This window comes from Lygodium microphyllum, chromosome 29, assembly GCF_053477565.2.
Source record: "Lygodium microphyllum isolate KBCC chromosome 29, Lygodium_microphyllum_v1.1.10, whole genome shotgun sequence".
Taxonomy (NCBI): domain Eukaryota; kingdom Viridiplantae; phylum Streptophyta; class Polypodiopsida; order Schizaeales; family Lygodiaceae; genus Lygodium; species Lygodium microphyllum.
Genome location: NC_141163.1, coordinates 112397263 through 112417359, shown reverse-complemented (window position 1 = coordinate 112417359; position 20097 = coordinate 112397263). Strand labels below are relative to the sequence as shown.

At 39.6% G+C, this 20097-nt stretch overlaps 1 protein-coding gene across 3 annotated transcripts in view; it reads left to right on the top strand.

Annotated features, from left to right (window-relative positions):
* LOC148011036 (uncharacterized) overlaps positions 1-20097 on the top strand; it is a 129039-nt gene that overhangs the window by 60853 nt on the left and 48089 nt on the right. The window contains exon 2 of one of the 3 annotated variants that reach the window (XM_087672164.1): positions 16281-16474. The exons of the other annotated variants lie outside the window; for them this stretch is intronic. Within the exon in view, the coding sequence (XP_087528290.1) occupies positions 16281-16288 (8 nt within the window). The 3' untranslated portion in view covers positions 16289-16474. Of the gene's footprint in view, positions 1-16280; positions 16475-20097 lie in introns of those variants that run through there. 3 annotated transcript variants of the gene reach the window in all.

Below are 20097 nucleotides of genomic sequence, written 5' to 3'. Positions count from 1 at the left end.
TATGCGCAGTTGATTACGATGCCCTTGTATGTCACATGCAAAATATGCAAATTACCAAGCCTGATGTGATTGATGCACTCTTATCAGTTGATGATGGTGTCACTCAGACTTGGATTGTAGACTCTAGTGCCTCTTTCCATGTAACTCCTTGCTTGGAGTGTTTTGCTATGTTCAATGTAGGCAGTTATGAAAAGGTGTATCTTGGAAATAACCATGCTTGTAGCATTGATAGGATTGGCACTGCACACTTGTCTTTAGACAATAGTCAAGAGCTTGTGTTGAAAGATGTGAGATATGTGCCTGGCATTAAAAAGAGTTTACTATATGTTGGTTAGCTTGACTTGCATGGCTACACTACACTGTTTGGTGGTGGTTTGTGGAAAGTGAAAAAGGGTTCCATGCTGATTGCAAAAGGAACCAAGAAAGACACTTTGTATTGTTTGCACTGTAAAGCCTTGAATGGCAAGTTTCTTGCAGTTGCTGAAATTTGCAGCCACTTGGAGTTATGGCATAAGAGATTAGGCCATATGAGCCAAAAAAAACTTTGTTATGACAGAGATTGGGAGAATCGAGACATGCAATGCTTTCTCATAGCAAAGAGAGAGAGAGAGAGAGAGAGTGCAGAGTAGAAAAGGAGAGTGAGACACAATGTTCTTAGGTACAAAAGACTAGTGTATCTCTTTAGGTTTTAGATAGATATATATGAAAGTACAAATGTGCTAAGGGTGTGTTCATACCCGTACACATATTAAAGGCACGATGGCCCTTTATTCCCAACAACCTCCCACCTAAAGGCAATGTGCCTTAAGAGGAGGAAAGAATCAACTAAGTTTAGGTATGCACAAAGCTGAAATACATATACCTATCCAACTCCCATGATTTGTCGGCAATAAGCAAACCGCTCTGCTAGAAGACTCTTCCTGAGAAGATCTATAGGATTATCATCTGTATGCACTTTGACAAGCTCAATGCTCTTGCTATCAAGTACATCTCTAATGAATTGATACTTCCCATGTATGTGCTTCATCTTTGCATGAAGGACGGGATTCCGTGCTAGCATGATAGTACTCTGACTATCACAAGGGAGAACAGGTAACTCTGTAATGGCAAGCTCTCCCACCAGACGTAAAAGCCATAAAGTCTCCTTACATGCCTTAGTGGCAGCCACATACTTTGCCTATATAGTAGACTTGTAGCTTGAAGATCCAAGAGACCGCTCCTCCTGTGAAGGTAAACACGTACCTAGAAGTGGACTTTTTGCAATCCGCATGACCAACATAGTCTGCATCCATAAAGCCATTGACGGATGCCTTCTGGTTTCCAAAGCAGATGCATAAATCCTTTGTGTCTTCGAGGTATCTCATAACACCTTTCAGTGCTTCCCAATGCTTTTTGCCAGGGTTTGCCATGTATCAGCTAACCACTCCCACTGCAAAGGTAATGTCAGGACGTGTAGTAACCATAGCATACAACCATAGCATACATCAAACTGAAAGGTATCTCATAACACCTTTCAGTGCTTCCCAATGCTTTTTACCAGGGTTTGCCATGTATCTGCTAACCACTCCCACTGCAAAGGCAATGTCAGGACGTGTAGTAACCATAGCATACATCAAACTGCCAACAGTTGAAGTATATGGTATCTTGACCATTTCAGCCTTTTCATCATCAGATGTAGGGATGTCCTCTACACTAAGTTTCACATATGGAGGCAATGGAATCCCAATTGTTTCCCCCCCCTCCATATTGAAACGTCGCAAAACCTTGGAGATATACTCTTGTTGAGATAGATAGAGTAATCCTTTCGATCTATCTCTGAGTATTCGCATGCCAAGAATGTGATTTGCATCACCAAGATCCTTCATGTCAAAGTTGCCATGAAGACTTTGCTTTAGTGAGTCGAAGGCATGAGTATCCATGCCAGCAATCAGCATGTCATCTACATACAGAACCAAGATAATCAGGTTGCCATCTGCTGCCTTCTTAGTATACAAGCAGTGATCCACTTGACTTCCATAGAAACCTTGAGACTGCATGAATGTATTAAACTTATGATACCATTCTCTTGGTTCTTGTTTCAATACACATACAAACTCCTTTTAAGTTTACATACCATCTTCTCTTTTCCTTTTTTCACAAACCCTTTAGGTTGTTGTATATATATAACTTCATGCAGATCACCATGTAAGAATGCAATCTTTACATCCATTTATATGAGCTCCATATCTTTAGTTGCAACCAAGCCCAAAATGGTTCTCAATGTAGTCATTATGACTATTGGAGAGAAGATCTCATCAAAGTCAATTCCATGTTTCTGCTTGTACCCCTTCGCAACCAATCTTGCTTTGTACTTTGGTGAGGAACCAAAAGTGACCATCTTTGTGTTTTCTGCCCTTTAGGCAACTGCACCAAGTCCCAAGTGCCATTTTTCTCAAGAGATTCTATTTCTGACAACATGGCTTTATACCATTTTTTGCTGTCCTGTCTGTCCATTGCTTTCTTGAAGCATGATGGTTCACCAGAGTCTGTTAACATGACATAATCAGCTACATTGTTTGCACCAGGAACAAATCTAACAGGTTGTCTAGTAGCCCTAGACGATCTGCTAACCCAATGATCCTTGTTTTGCTGTCTGTTCTTGCAAATTTCCATTTTCAGCATGTTGTCTTGGCATTTGAACTTGCAAATCAGTATTAATAGCTTGCTGTCCTGGCTGTTACTGCACATCCAGTGGCTCATCATTATGGGTAATGGCTAGCTGATCATTTCTAGCATTATTTCTTGCATTTGCAGGTTCATTTACAGCAGGTATTTGCTGTTGCACAACAGGCATTCTTTGCTGTCCAAAAGGTATTTCTTCCCGGAACACAACCCTACGGACCTCCTCAATCTTTTCGGGCTGTTTATGCATGCGATCTTCCTGGAAGATAACATCATTGCTGCGTACTATTATCCTTTTCTCGGGATCCCATAATCTATATCCCATTTCACCTTCATCACCATATCCTAGGAAAATACATTTACAAGACTTTGGCTCAAGTTTGCTGTGTTCTTCCTTACGTATGTATACAAATGCTTCGCAGCCAAACACGTTCAAGTGTGTATACAAAGAAGGCTTGCCCGGCCATGCTTCTTGGGGAACTCTCCCTCCCAAAGACCTGTTTGGTGACCGATTAATCAAATATACGGCTGTCATAACCGCCTCTACCCAAAAACCATGGGATAATGCAACATGAGACAGAATTGTACGGACCTTATCCTGCATGGTCCGATTCATACACTCTGCAACTCCATTTTGGGGTGGATTATGAGGAATACTGAGCTCCCTCTTTATCTCTTTGCTGCCACAAAATGCCTGAAAGGCCTTGGATACATTCTCCACCATTGTCAGAGCGAATACACTTAAGTGTCTTATCAGTCTGATTCTCAACCAATGCCAAGAATTTTTGAAACTTGTCAAGCACTTCGTTCTTGCGACGAATAGGATAAATCCATACCTTCTATGTAGCATCATCGCAAAGGTGACAAAGCTATTCTTTCCCCCTAAAGATAACCTTGGCATGTGACATACATCGGAAATGTACTAACTCTAGATGAGAAGATTTCAACAAAAGAGACTTCTTATGAGACGTCTGTGCATGTTTACCATAAACGCAATGATTATAATACTCAAAATCAACATAACGAAGACAAGGCAAGTAACCCAAACGAGAAAGAACTTTCATTCCAATTTGACTCATGTGTCCCAATCGGCCATGCCACAAAGAAACACTTGGCTGCTTGGCTACGGCAACAACATGGATACACACACTAGATACATGGAGAGGATACAAGGTATCACTTTTACAACCTCTGGCAATCACTCTAGATCCCGTACAGATTTGCCAGACCAGCAGCATTTTCTCTCTCTCTCTCTCTCGTGCAGACTGAATCACTAAAAATGCCTCTCTCCAGCCTCTAAAGACATTTTTCAGTCTTGCATGGGCATTTTTGATAAGTGGTAGCCTTCCCGAATGGTTTTTCCAACATTATTTATAATTAAATATTAATTTTTAGCCTTCGAAAGCTAAAAATTAATCTAATAATTATTTTGGTACCCTGAAAAATAATTTGACCAGCTAATAATTAAATTGACTAGGCAACTTTTATTCCCAAGTGTCTTTGCACCATCTTTGACCATCAGATTGGCATTAGGTACCATTAAATGCCACTTCTCTAGTGTCACCAACAACTGACACTTATGGCCAAATGAATGACCTAGGCCAACAAGTGGCACCAGATACCACCAAGTACCTGTGCGGCATAATTTATAGCAACTTTTGCCTTTGACATCCCGTGATTTCTTCGGGTCCGGGGCTCGTAAATTTACTTTAACCCTAGTTGCATCTCACATGTGCAACATTTACTTAATCATGTGATTAAAAATTAATCCACATGTTAAGTGAGGTTTCAAAAATACATGTCCTCATGACAATACCAATGAAGGGTAAGAATCCCCTCAACCTTGGATGTTGATATCGAAGGAGAAAGAGGAGCTTGATGTTGGTCTTTGTGTGGTCCGAAGAACCATGAGGAAGGCTGAAGATGAAGCACCCTAGCTAGAAGAGCTAGAAAGAAGCTATTGCTGTGATAACATCGAGAGATGTTGCAAGATTCGCCTTGGGAGGGGAAGCCTCCATACTAGTAGAAGAACAAGTCTCCTAGGAACATAAAACCACAAAAGAACGGTGAACTTCCCATGTCTCTAGACAAAGAATGACCGGTGCAAACTTGTATGTTAGTCCTAGACTGAAATATAAAAAATTGCAAAAGAGATTAGAATTTGCAAAAAACAAGTGTGTTGCACTTGTTTTTCTTCTAAGTTCCACTATGAACGCTTCCTTATCTCATGAGCACTTTTTTTCTTCTAGCTAGGGAAGGGTCTTTTTTCGGTATGATCACTCGTTAGTGGGTGTGGTACTTAGGACCTTAGGGATTATACTTTCTTTCATTTTCACAGAGTGGATGTGACCTTCTAGCACTCTTTTCTCTCTTGCTGTTGACTTGTTCATTGTGAGTGTGTGCGAGTATGCACGTGTTGCTGAACCCTAACTAAAGGTGGTATTAGAGTTGTACCTCCTTTTAGCTGCCACCACTTTGCTCACACATTGCCATAGCTGCCATTCAGCCATGAGCTCGGTTGCGCTTGCTCTTCTCAGTTTATATGCCATCTTCCATTTGAGCTCGATAGTGCACTGCATTGACTAGACTCAAAACCAAGCTGCACAGCTGTAAACCTTTGCACACGTGGCTGTCACCTCTACTTGCAAAACCAGTCGTAGCTTTTTGGACAACAGTTTTCCCTCATGCAGTTTGTCTTGTCATGCTTTCAGCCTGCACACCACTTCGCTTGTAGTGCAAACTCAACAACTAGTGTCTGATAACCCCGTGTAACATCTCACCTTGCCTGTGTGTCTCTGTCCCTGACAGCTCTGGTTGTCCAAGCGAAAGGCACTGATAGCTTGCCAGCGTGGACTCTCAGTTTCCATTCTATGAGACATTGATTTAATACACACTTGTTACATTTTCGCCTTACTCATGACACAAATATTATTAAAATATACATAGTCTCTAGATTTAATTAGTATTAAGTCTTTAAATCACTCCTTTTCGTGTGCAGTGTTCCTGTGAAGCACAAAATTTGGGGATTTTGCAACAAATCCAAAATTTTCCCAAATTTCTTTTGAAATTTTGGGCTTTTGCCTAAAACCTGTGAATCTCATTAAATTTTAGAGATTTTGCACTTGGTCCTCATAAATTGCTCGGTCTTGTGCCAAAATTTGGGGCTTTTTGTATTTGAGCTCCAATTTCACCGATTAGATTTGGGGCTTTTGTGAAATTTTCCCAAATTCATGGATAGATCAATTGCACCTTCTACATCAACATTTGCAAACATCAGAGCCCTTTCAATTGCAATTTCTTCATGGACACCATCAATTTTTCGAAAAATTGTAAGTTTTTGGCCTTTCTTTGCTTTCTTTTTGTGTTGCACTTGCATGTGTACGTTGCATTGAAACTAGTTACAAAAAACCAAAAATTTCAGCAACCCATGGCAAGGCATAATGATTTTTTGAACATGTTTGGGGACTCAAACAATTTAGATGACACTAATTATCCCAGGTGGGCACACATAATGAAGAATGTACTTATTGCCAAGTAGCTTTGGGGTTATGTATGCGGTTTAGAAGTTAGGGCTGCAAGCTCTGCTACATAGAATGCCACAGGTTCTTCTAGCTCATCCACAATTACCAGTGGATCTTCAACTCTAGCTTCTTTTGCACCTCCTTTGTTTGCTTCAGCGAGTCCAAGGCATGAGTATCCATGCTAGCAATCAGCATGTCATCTACATACAGAATCACAATAATCAGGCTGCCATCTGCCGCCTTCTTAGTGTACAAGCAGTGATCCACTTGACTTCTATGGAAACCTTGAGACTGCATGAATGTATCAAGCTTATGATACCATTCTCTTGGTTCTTGGTTCAGCCCATACAAACTCCTTTTGAGTTGACATACCATCTTGTCTTTCCCTTTTTCCACAAACCCTTTAGGCTATTGCTTATATATAACTTCATGCAGATCACCATGTAAGAATGCAGTCTTTACATCCATCTGTATGAGCTCCATATGAGAGAAGATCTCATCAAAGTCAATTCCATGTTCTTGCTTGTATCCCTTCGCAACCAATCTTGCTTTGTATTTTTGTGAGAAACGAGAAGTGTTGGATGGAAGTGTTTTTTGCCCTTTAGGCAACTGCACTAAGTCCAAAGTGCCATTTTTCTCAAGAGATTTCATTTCTGACAACATGGCTTTATACCATTTTTTGCTGTTCTGTCTGTCCATTGCTTTCTTGAAGCATGATGGTTCACCAGAGTCTGTTAACATGACATAATCAGCCACATTGTTTGCACCAGGAACAAATCTAACAGGTTGTCTAGTAGCCGTAGACAATCTGCTAACCCAATGATCCTTGTTTTGCTGGCTGTTCTTGCAAATTTCCATTTTCAGCATGCTGTCTTGGCATTTGAACTTGCAAATCAGTATTAACAGCTTGTTGTCCTGGCTGTTATTGCACATCCAGTGGCTCATCATTATGGGTAATGGCTACCTGATCATTTCTAGCATTATTTGCTGCATTTGCAGGTTCATTTACAGCAGGTATTTGCTGTTGCACAGCGGGCATTCTTTGCTGTCCAAAAGGTATTTCTTCCCGGAATACAACCCTACGGACCTCCTCAATCTTTTCGAGCTGTTTATGCATGCGATCTTCCTGGAAGATAACATCATTGCTACGTACTACTTTCCTTTTCTCGGGATCCTACAATCTATACCCCATTTCACCCTCGTCACCATATCCTAGGAAAATGCATTTACAGGACTTTTGCTCAAGTTTGCTACATTTTTCTTTACGAATGTGCACAAAAGCCTCGCAGTCAAAACACTTTCAGGTGAGCATATGAAGGTGGCTTGGCCGACCACGCTTTTTGGGGAACTCCCCCTCTTAAAGACTTGTTTGGTGGCCGATTAATTAAGTGTACGCTTGTCATAACAGCCTTTGCCGAAAAACCATGGGGTAATGCAGCATGAGACAGCATCGTACGGACCTTATCCTGTATGGTCCGATTCATACGGTCTCTGCAACTCCATTTTTGGGTGGATTATGAGGGGCAGTGAGCTTCCTCTTGATCCCTTTGCTATCACAAAATGACTGAAAGGCCTTGGACACATATTCCTCACCATTGTCAGAGCGAAGACACTTAAGTGTCTTATCAGTTTGATTTTTAACCAATGCCAAGAATTTTTGAAACTTGTCAAGCACTTCATCCTTGCTACGAATAGGATAAACCCATGCCTTCCGTGTAGCATCATCAACAAAGGTGACAAAATATTTCTTTTCCCCTAAAGATAATCTTGGCATCTGACACATATCTGAATATACTATTTCTAGAGGAGAAGATTTCAGTGAAAGAGACCTTTTATGAGACGTCTGTGCATGTCATCATCTGTATCTGCAAGTAAAGCATGTGCACCAAAGTGTGAAGAGACCAAGAGTACGTCATTCCCACTGCACTGTCATGAGTGACTACATTCAGCTCTTCAATTTTGACACTGCTCTTCTTAGGTTGACCCTCTTTCTTTTCTTCCTTGCTATCATCTATGTTCTTTTCATTTTCTTTCTCTTTCTTCCATTTGTAGCAGTCACGTTTAAAGTGACCCTTCTTGCCACAATGATGGCATTCAACATCCTTACCACGCGATTTATTGCGTCCCTTGCTATCAAATTTACCTTTGTGGTGTGATCTGCCCCTAGTATGCAAAGCACTGGAAGACTTACTCGATGCATTGTTTTGTTGATTCATTTCTTCCTTGAGTAGAGCACTCTCTACATCAGCACATACAAAAGAATCGCATTAGAATTGCTCATAACAGTCTTGAATGTATCCCAACTCTCTGGAAGAGTGCAAAGCAAGAACGTAGCCTTAAATTCATCAATGAAGAACTTTAAGGCAATCGGCTGGGTGAGAATGGAGTTAAACTCACTCAAGTGAGTAGACATTGCTATACCCTCTTTCATACGCAAATCCATAAGCTTTTTCAGGCAATAAACTTTGCTTGGGGCACTCTTCTGTGCATACATTTCTTCCAGTCGAGTCCACATAGCATATGCAGAATCCAAACCTTCAATATTAAATAGTAAGGCATCAGAAATCGATAGCTCAATGGTTGAGTTTAACTCATCCCAATCTTCCTGTTTCATGTTTGCAAGCTTTGCCCCTTTGGTTTTAAACTGCTTTGCCAGCTTTTGCAATAGGATATTGTAGTGCTGTTTTTGCCAAACGGCAAAGTTATGTGCTTCTTCAATCTTCTTTATGTGCATGATATTACTGCTGTCATTGTTGATAGTCATGATTTTCAGCCCAAATGTGACAAAAAAATTCAGCAAATGCAGGACCAAACTGTCACACAAGTGACCAAGGTACAAATAAGTACCAACCAGCAATAAATGACCACGTAGAAGGAGAGATTTCAGATCTGTAATTAAATTTGCAGAAGCACCAAACCATGTGCTACAGCATTCCACAACTGATTACAGTTGTTCCAAAGGCATATACATCACATTACATGAGAAATCCCAAATTTTAGCTGCAATTTTTGTTGTACATGTACCCATGGGCATAAAATTTGACATGCACGGTCAAAAGCCCCAAAACTTTTTGTGCTCAAAGCATCAACTACACATCTGCATTGTCTCTGACATGCATAGAACATGCCAATTTTGTCAAAATAGAGCAATTTCAGCAAAAACCCCCAAATTTTCCAAGTGCTAGATGTCCAAATTGCATGGAATTAAGCTTTCATGTATATAAAATGATCAAATGGCGCACAAATTTTACCCAAACAGCAAAAGCCCCAAATTGTATGAGGTCCAATGTGCATCAATGTCGAGAAATTGGGTAAATTTCAGCCCAATTTTGCATGTACATGAAAAGGCCCAAATTTTGGAGACAAAATGTCACAACTTCCTACAATTTTTGAGACAAATTGTCTTGTCCTGCATCACAATCCCCAAATCCGGGAAAAGCCCCAAATTTTTGGGACAAGATTGCACAAATTTGAGTGAAATTGACTCATCTAAGCAAAAAATTTCACTTGCATTTGAGAATCCCCAAAAAATGTTTGAGGCCTGTGCATTCAATGTTTGCAAATTTTGGTCCAGAGATGACTGCAATGTGTGTCAGGCACCAAATTTTAGGATGAAGTAAATTAAAGGAAAAAATGTGGCGTTGACCTTTTGCCCTGTTCGTGTGACGGGATGACCTGTCGCCTGTCATGTATAGGTCGTTGTGCAGCCCCGTTGTGTTCAGTTCGCCCTGTCACCTGTCACGGAGACCGTTTGACGTCGTGTTTAGGTCGCCTCGTCACCTGTCACGCAGCGTGACCTCGTCACCTGTCACGTAGCCCGTCTGACGTGTCATCAGTCTGCCGTCAACTGCACCCGACCAGCAGTCGCCTGTCCGTCAATTGTTCTGTGCTTACATGTTTGTCTACTCTCCACGTGTTGCCTGCTCCTCAATAGTCCACAAGACTGTTACGCCTATTGGTCTACCCCTCAATAGCTTGCGTGAGCCATTGGCTCTAATGCTAGTTTGTAGTGACAGGGAGGCACGAAGATTGAGATAGTCAGTGTTTGTTAGCAGCAGCGAGACAAAGAGAGAGAGAGTAGAGTAGAGAGTGTGCACGATTTTTGGGTACAATGACGAGTGTACCACTTTAGGTTTTTAGATAGATATATATGTATAAGTACAAGTGCTAATGGTGTCTCACATCCGAGCACACTAAAAGGCACGAGGTCCTTAAATGAGACGGGTGTGATGCTCAAGGTCATGCTTTGATTGTACTCTCGTTCAAAAGGTAGGCATCTTCCATATTCGGTCGTGCACAACAACCAAGGATGTTGGGATAAGCTTGCTTTGTTGTAAGCAAGGTAGGCAATGAGGCTCATGTAGCTTGTTTGCATAAGCAGCTTGAGATGGAGCACATGAAAAAGGGTGATTCTTTGGATACATACATTACACGTGTCAAGGACATTATGGAGCGATTTGCTAATATCGATGAAATCATTCCCAATGCATCTCTTGTATCTATGGTCTTGGCTGGTCTACCTAATACTTATCAGAGTTTTGCCACTATACTCCGTTGACTTGTAAAGGGAGATGCTAATGCTTACACAGTTAATGCGTTGGTATCACTATTGTTGCAAAAAGAGCAATCAAGGCTGAAGCGCTCCAATATAAGTATGGATAATCAAGTATTTGCAGCCAGCCATTGCAACAAAGGTAAGTCATGGCAGCATCAAAATCCAAAGGAAATGGCAAAACAACATTTTTATGGACTCAAGCATCAAGGGTGACGGTGCTAAGAAAAAGAGGTGCAATTATTATAGGAAGAAGGGACATGTTATTGAAGAATGCAAAAAGAGGATGGTAAGTGAAAAGAAGAAATGATCGGGTATGAGTGTTGCTGAAAATTCAGCAAATGCAAAGGATGCAACCGCACGTTTGGTAAGCTTGGACATTGGTCACTGGACAGCCTTATGCCTTTGTTGTGCGTTGTTCTTATGATCCCTCTTCATATGAGCATGGTCTTTTAGTTGCTCAAAATTGTAGCACATGGTATTTTGACAGTGGTGCTTCTAAGCACGTAATGTCCTTTTGTGACTTGTTTGTGTTATATGCAAATGTACAAAAGGGGGGATAAGTTGCATGTGCAAATGATGCTTCGTATGCCATTCAAGGCATCGTCAGATTCCCATTGTTGCAGTGGATGTGAAGACTATTATGATTGAAAACATCTTGTATGTGCTAGGCATAAAGAAAAACTTGCTTTTAGTTTCAGCCATTGCATGTGTTAGTTTTGTGGTCAAATTCCACATGGATCGATGTAGTGCCTATGATTGTAGTGGTGGGGATGTCCTCATTGTCTCTGGTACTTGTACAATGGATGCTATCAGCTTGATTTATTTGAGAGGAGAGCATCAGAGGATGCATTACATGTCGATGGTGCCATTTTGGATGACACTGAGTTATGGCATGCTCGGTTTGGTAATCTTAATTATGGTAGTTTGCTCCTCCTAAGAAGCAAGAATATGGTGCTCGATCTCCCTTTGTCGAAAGTACCTACTCACAATGTATATGAAAGGTGTATACTTGACAAAATGTATCATGCTTTGTTTCCCAAGGGCGGTACTATGCATGTTGATCAGAAAGTACAGCTTGTACATATTGATGTTTGTGGGCCCATGCATGTCAAATCCATCGAAGGATACTTGTAGTTTGCTACCTTCATTGATGACATGACTTGTCATTGTTGGGCATATGCTTTGAAGCACAAATCCAAAGTGTTTACATGCTTTAAAACATTCTTGGCCTTGGCTGAAAATGACAATAGATGCAAACCAATTACAATATGTACAAGTTGGGGGGGGGGGGGGGGGAAATATATGTCGCAAGAATTCAATTCCTTCTTCGCTGAAAGGGGCCTTATCCATTAGTGTACTATGCCTTACACACCTCAACAAAATGGTGTGGCTAAAAGAAAAAATCGCACTTTGATAAAAATGGCATGTTGTATGTTGTCACATAATAAGTTGCCCCTAAAGTTTTGGCTTGATGCTATCGTATGTGCAGTGTATGTGCTGAATCACAACCCAACTAAAGCATTGGTTGAATGTATGCCTTATGAAGCTTGGAATGGCCGAAAACCAATGGTGTTAAATATATGTCTTTGGTTGTTTGGCATATGCTTCAATGCCACAACCACGAAGACATAATTTGGAAGACAAAGATGTCTAATGCATCTTTATTGGCTATAGTGGAGAAAGTAAAGGGTATCGCTTGTACCAACCCTCCACCAACAAGATTTTTGTAAGTAGAGATGTGGTATTTGCTGAACATGTTGGTCAGCCCTTCATAGACTGCAAAAAGTAGCCCAATGTGGGGCCTATGGACATGCTTGACAATTTGTTGCCTTTATTTTAGCAAGGTGAATCTAATTTTGCTCCATTTCAGCAACTTAAGCAAACACATGTTGAACAACAACCTGATTTTTAGCCCATTGATCAAGGTATTGTTGATTATGAAGTGGTGGATGAGAGGGCTGCTATTCGGGAAGCTAGAACAAACCCTAGATGGCTGTTAGATACATTACGAGACATGATGCTTTACAAAACGAATGTTGGATGGCAGCTATGCAATCCTAGTTAAATTCTATTGATAAAAATGGTACATAGGAGTTATATAACTTGTCTGCTAGCAAGCGTACTATAGGCACTCAGTGGGTTTACAAATTAAAGCGCAGATCTGATGGTAGCCTTGATTGCTAGAAAGCATGTCTTATTGCCAAAGGGTATGTCCAACATCATGGGATTGACTATGATAAGTTGTTTGCATCTACTTCACGTATGACCACCATTCCACAGTATCATTGCTTTGGTTGCTCATCATGATTGGTATGTGCATCGATTGGATGTCAAGATCATTTTTCTAAATGGTGATCTTCATGAGGAGTTTTATGTCTCTCAACCTCTTGGATTTGTTTAAAAGAGTCAGAAAAAGCAAAGTGTGCCATTTGCATGAGGCTCTCTATGGTTTAAAGTAGGTACCTAGGGTATGGTATGAGAAGATATATGCATACTTGATTGCTCTTGGCTTCAGTAATTCATACATTGAGAGCACACTTTATGTCCATAAAGATGGGGATTGCCTCTTGATTCTCGTTCTTTATGTGGATGATATATTGTTGATTGGACCTCATGAAAACATATTTTAGCTTTAAAAGCTGAATTGCAGTATGCTTTTGATGTGACAAATCTTGGCCACTTGCACTACTAACTTGCAATAGAATTTACTATAGTTAAGGGGGGACACTATTTTGTAGCAGCCTATTAGCCATGGTCATGGTCTCACACTTTATGGATCATGTATTATGCCCTTAGCATGGTTGCACCTTAGTTATGTTAGTCTTATGTGTGAGGCATCCTCTAATTGTTTCATGAAGTTCACTGCCTCATGAAGTGCAGTTTTGGGGCAGTTGCAAAAACGTGACCTGATGAGATATATTGTGTTCTTCTCATTGATCTGGTCATATGTGATGTTTATGCCTGATGTATGATGGATTTATCTGATTATGAAGAGAATCAGGCAATTGGCGCCATCATCTATGGTGTGTTTGTCTCATTTGCAGCATGTTCTGTGTGTTGTACTTCTCATTTTCTGATCTGTAGTGCTGAATATAGTACGTCTATGTTTCTATATGGTTAGTTGTGAGTTTTCATGATTTCTGGATGCGATATCGAGTATTTATCTCCTGAAGCATTCTCTGTCCTATTATGTATTTTGCATAGATAGGGCAGCAACACTTTGGCGATCCTGCCACGCTTTTCTGAATCTTTGGTGTGAAAGTTTAACAGCAAAATGACTTCTATTGATGCCATAAATTTCAAGCTCTGTAAAAAATGACCCTGTTTGGGGAAGGAAACCTAATTTCCTATATGCAGTTTGGAAGATTTTCCAAGTGTGGAATTTGTGCAGAGATTTGAAGAAGTACTTGAGATTTGTGAAAAGCGACTTTGTTTTATGGATGAAAAATGAATTCGGTGTATGGACTTCGAAGGGTTTTCTGTTGGTATATGTTGCTATTGATTCTTTGTGTCTCTGTGTTCAAACACTATCAAAAACAGTACAGATTGAGGCCAGAAATTCGAATTTGCTGTATGGAGCAGAATTCTTGCATGAAGCAGTTTCCTCCATGAAGCAATTTCTTGCATGAGGCAGAGTTTCTGTATGAAGCAGAATGCCCTAAAAATCTGAAATTTTTATCAAGTCATGGAGCAAGACAGATTGCCTAAAGTAGTGATAATTGCTTGAAGCAGTGACAACTACCTAAAGCAATGGGTAAATCAAAGTAGAAGAAAAAGTGGTGGAAAGTTTGCTTTGAGTTTGTACATACTTCAAAGCATCGTTCTTATGTTCATGGGTCTTGTGAAGACAGAAAATCTTGCAAGTATTTTTGCATGTTTGATTTATGCAATGAGTTTGATGGTATTCGTAAGAGGTTTTCATCAGTAGTAAAGAAGGCGTCAAGTTCAAAGATTGATAAAGCATGGGAGAAGTTGGATTCTTTTGAGGATATTCTTCATAATGCTTATGAATGGCACGATGATCATGAAGGCAAAAAAGTCAGGTCTTGTTCAAGCATTAAGTATATCAGGAGATTGCCTGTAGTAGTTGAAAAACTCAAGGAAAGATATGAAGATGTTTTGGATTCTGATTCTGATTCTGATTCTGATTCCAGTTCAAGTAATGATGATGATGATGATTCGGGCTCTTTACCCATGGTCTTGCCAAAGATTGAGGTAAAGGGAGCGAGAGAGGACAAGAGCCAAAGAAGCCAAAAATCCTCGAGTGCCCCAAATCCCACAGAGCAAACTACCAATGGGAGAGTGGATCATCATACACTTTGCATCAATAATCTCAAGGTATTTTCCATATTTTGGTATTTTGCAAACTGTCATAATCAATCTCCAGTCATCTTTAATCAAGAAAAAAGAAAGCTAGCAGTTATGAATAATGAAGATGATCAAATTGGTGATCAAGAAGATCAATTATGTATTCCAGAAGATGATGCTGTTATGGATGATAAGTTTGGGGATTATGGTTGTTGCAATGAAGATGCCATTGTGCATGATTTTCTTGGTTCTCTTATTGATGCTAAGGAAGATAATGCAACTACCAAGTTGGATTTCGATGAAGGAACTTTGCCAGAACTTGAAGAAGTGCCACTATTTGTAGTGAAAAATGCACCATCTTTGGATGTATTTGTTTAGGATACCGATGTTTCCAACAAGCAAGATAATATTTTAGGTCATTGGATTGCTCGATGTGAAGAACAAGTTAGTGTCCCACTCCCAGAATTGCAGAATTGCAAGATTAGCACTGTAATCCCTTTACAGGAAGAGCAAGATTGCAAGATTTGCACTACATTTCCTTTGGAAGAGTTGGTTGAATATGAAACATTGCAGAATGCAGTCAGTTTGTATGGTTTTTCTGAAGTTTCCTATGAGGTACACTCTATGCTTCAATCTCCAACTGAGATGATTCATTGGTTTTTTGTTGAGCTTGAAAAGGAAAGAAATGCAGCCAATGTTGCATCCATTGAAGCTTTGTCTATTATTAATTGGCTTCAAGAGGAGAAAGTACTACTACAGCAATGGATTTCCAAGTTTCTCATTGTTTTGAAGTCATTAATGCTCTTGAGGAAGTTGTTCTATTGAACGATAATGAAATTACTGATTTGCATACATAGTTGGTATTTTCTCCTGATTCAAGTCAAGATGTTATTCTTGAGAATCTCTATCCATTGAATGATCAGGTTGTTGATGTTTCAATTCAAACAACTATTTCTGAAGTCTTTGAGGACTCTGATTAGTCTATCACTGAATTTGCAGTATCTGGAAGTATGCAAGTATCTACAGTGGATATCTATGCAGTTCATATTGTAGCAGGAATGATTGATGTTATTCAGGTTGATTGGTTTTTTAGCATGAAAGTACTGATGTTGTATGAGGTGGATGCTTGTAGCAAGTATATGTTATAGTTTTGTGTATCAAGAAAGCTTTAGAATGATCTGCAAGAACCTAAATTTCAGCAGTTCTTACTGTTGAACTTTGAATTCCTGCAACAGTATCTTGACTACATGTAGCAGCAACCAAACTTCATGTAGCAGCAAGCTGAATTTCTGCAGTGCCTACAGCAGCAAGCTGAATTTCTGCAGTTCCTATAGCAGCAAGTTGAATTCTTGTACTTCCTACAACAGCAAAATGTACTACAGCAAGCTGAAATGCAGTTAGAAGTGCTACAGCAACCTCAAAAACAGCAAATATGACAACCACATGCTGATTATTGGTTCCAAGTATTTGAAAATCAGCAGTTACAAGTTGTTGTGGATTATCTTACATATTTCTTTCAGGATGCAATGTCTTATTCAAGATCCAAATTGGGTGGTACATTGCCATACATTTATTATGATGAAAATGCTAGAGCATCATTGATATTTTTTCAAGTCAATGCAATTATTCTTTGCATTCGGAGCAGCAATCTACTTATTCTATTATGGTTCTATATCTTCATTCTCTATGATATACTATGGATGCCATTGTATATGATGAGTTCTCAAACCTGGCATATTTCATTGAAATGGTTATATTATACACCTATGGTTCATTACCTGTTAGCAGTTGCAGCTACTTTCATTCAGCCTATAATGCAAGGGGACATTGTTCAAGTTGATTATGACGAGCCACAAAAGGATTCACAGGTTTTGAAAGTAGTTGGAATTAATTTTATGCAATGTTGGCTGTAGTGCCTCATGTAGCAGCAGTTCATAATTCTAAGGATATTATGGCTATTTGTTAGTTTTATGAGATAAATAGTTCTCAAACTTTGACAATATCTCATTATACTTATGCTGGTGATATTTTAGTGTTGGCAATAGTATTCGTTTGTCTTTAATGGACAAAAAAGATATCATTCATATTATAGGAAACTACAATCTTGATGAAGGCGATTGTAACCTTGCTGCAAGAGACAGGGTTATTGTAGCAAGAAACAAGGTTATTGCAACAGATAATAAGGTTACTATTGCAGGCAATATGGTTACTACTCCAAGCAACATGTTTATTATTGTTAGTAAATAGTAACCCCATGTAGCAACACAATTATCCCATAGAGCATGACAGTGATTTTATACAGCCAAACATCAACTTGGTTGCAGAAAGTAATGTAACCTTAAGGGGAGTAGGAGAACTGATATGGAGACACTCAAGAAGCAGCAAAAGCCTTTATCAAAAACATAGGAGGATTTTGATAGAGTATGGGTAAACAGACACATCAAGAAAAAGATAATTAAGGAGGGATATCTTGTTATGGTGTGTAATTCAAGGCTTGGGAAGCATCCAGAAAAGCTAAAGTTGAGGTATACTGGTCCTTATGAAGTTGTTAAAGATGTCGGTCAAGGTACTTTTGTGTTGGCTACCTTGAAGGGTGAAATAGTTAAGCCCGCAATGAATGGGTTTAGATTAAGAAGGTTAATGCAACCGAACTATGATGATTTACCTCATGAAGTTCAGGAGGAACCCACAGTTGCAGTGAATTTGATTCAAAATTCAGCAATGTTACCTCATGGAGCAAGTAATGGGATTTTACCCCATAGAGCAGTTTTTGATTCTTTGAATCTCATGATCGTCTTTAGAGTTTCTTGGCTTTGATTCTTTACACAAAGAACCCTTATTTTATTGTCAGATATTGGCAGATGATGTTATTTTACATATTATTTATTGTGTTCATAAAGAAGCCATGCAAACTTCAATAGTGCTCTATGAAGTGCATAATATTTTGGAGTTGTTTCATGTCGTGATAGAAGTGCAAAAAAGCTTCATGAAGTGGTGGTATTATATGACATTAAAAGTTGGTTATTGGAATTTGCCTTGTGGGGATTTTATTTCTAAAGCTTTCTCTCATGATATTATGAATTGGCAAAATGGTATCATGCTTATGGGAGATTGTGCATTGAAAGGACTTTTACCTTTTAACTTTGGATTTGTGTGTGATGGTCTAGAAGACCGATTGACTTTAACCTCAGTTCCTTTGGTTTGAAATTGTGTGAAGCCACGAAGTTTTAGTTGCATGAGGTCTATTTGAAGGGACAAGTTTCACATGTCAAACTCATAGTGAGTACAAGTGGTCATCAGTATGTTATCTTCTCTCTATTTTCAAGGAGTTTAACTCATTGTCAAGTAAGGCAAGAGAAAAAAGGGCAAAGTATGGGAAAGAAGGCTTGTGTGTTGACGCCTGCGCCCATATAACAACGGCTTCCTACAATTCCATGCCATCACCCTCCATTGTTTTCTTCATCTCTTTTCATCTTGGATTCTCAACAGGTCGTGGGTGATGCTACCATGGTGAAGACAAGGCAAAGAAAGATTTCAAAACCTCCCGTGAAGAGAGGTTGACAGTAGCCGAGGGCTGTTCATGAGCATGACGAGGGTTGGAGTGATAGTCCGCTTGATCCAGCTCCATCAAAAGTCAAGGATAACATGCCAAAAGCATCTTCTACTATGTCTAGTGAGGATGAAGGTGAGTTGGCTACTCCAATGCTTGATTGCTCTATTCTTATGGATATCAATGAGCCCAATACCGGGGGCTGGTTAAAACAGATTGGTTTGCTTAGTTTTGCTGAGTTGCCATGGAATGCTTGGGGCAACAATATGCATGCTCAATAGCAGTTGTTAATGATTAGAGAGAGTGGAAAAATTGGTGGCAAATTGGAGCTTACTCCATCTCTTTTAGCTCGAGTGTTCTCTCTGGAACTCAATGATAGACCAAAGCATTGGAGGTGTATCGATGAAGCCATGCAACAAGAATTTGGAGTTGGTACTACTGTAAAAAATCAGTATGTCTTGAGACATGCTGATCCAAAGAGGAGGTTTTTTATTAAGTGGCTCATGCAAAGGTTTTTGTTGTTCATTAAGGCAGATGTCATCACAAAGTATACATTTGGTATTTTATGGTATGCTGAAAACGTTGGGCTTTCAAATTAGCCAGAAACTCTATATGATAAATTGATGCAGGAAGTTCATGTACCAACCATTCAGAAGCAGCAACAGAAAAGCAGGATTGGACCTATGTTGGCTGGATTGTATGCTCATTTGCAGGTTGTGTCCAACATTGCATCCATCTCTTTGGGAGTCTCCAAAGATGGACAAGGTTAGTGCATTCAAGAGGCAAAAATTGGTGGATGGGATACTTGTTGACCTTTATGACAAAGATTTGTCTCATGCTCATGCTTCGGGTGATGCTGAAAATGACAAGGCAAAAGAGTTTGTGGATCCTTTGTTCATGAGTTTTTCTTCTCATGAAGTGTCACATGTTAATACTTTTGGATGTTCTATGCCTTTGGATATATCAGAGTGGTTGAATGATGATGTCAGAAATGACAGTGTTCAGGAAGATGTGGTGATTACAAGTGTAAAGAAACATGTAAGATTCTCCAAAGTCAAGATGGAGAATATGCCTATGCCTAGACACAATGATTCTATGCAGCAGGGTGTTGCTTTGTCTTATGATAGAAAAGTGGTTCATGATGGATATGTTCCTCAAAATCTTGAGGAGGCTTGCTCTTTTGCTACAGGTTTGTCTCGGTTTATGACTGAAATGTATGCTAATGGTGCAGTGAAGTTGGATGTAGTTCAATCTTTGCAAGAGCAATTGGCAGCCATGAAGACTAAAAAGGACACCATGCATATTGAAATGGAAATGATGAGGGAATTGTATGATAATGAGGTTGGTGCTTTAAGGAGGGAGATTGATGAGTATGCTGATATGTTAGCTAAGTGTAAATTGTCTTCATTTGCTTTTAAAGAATGGACAGCTCATATTAGGATAAGTTCAATGGTGAACTTGATTTGTTGGCCAAGGAAAATGCTAAGTTAAAGGTTGATAGA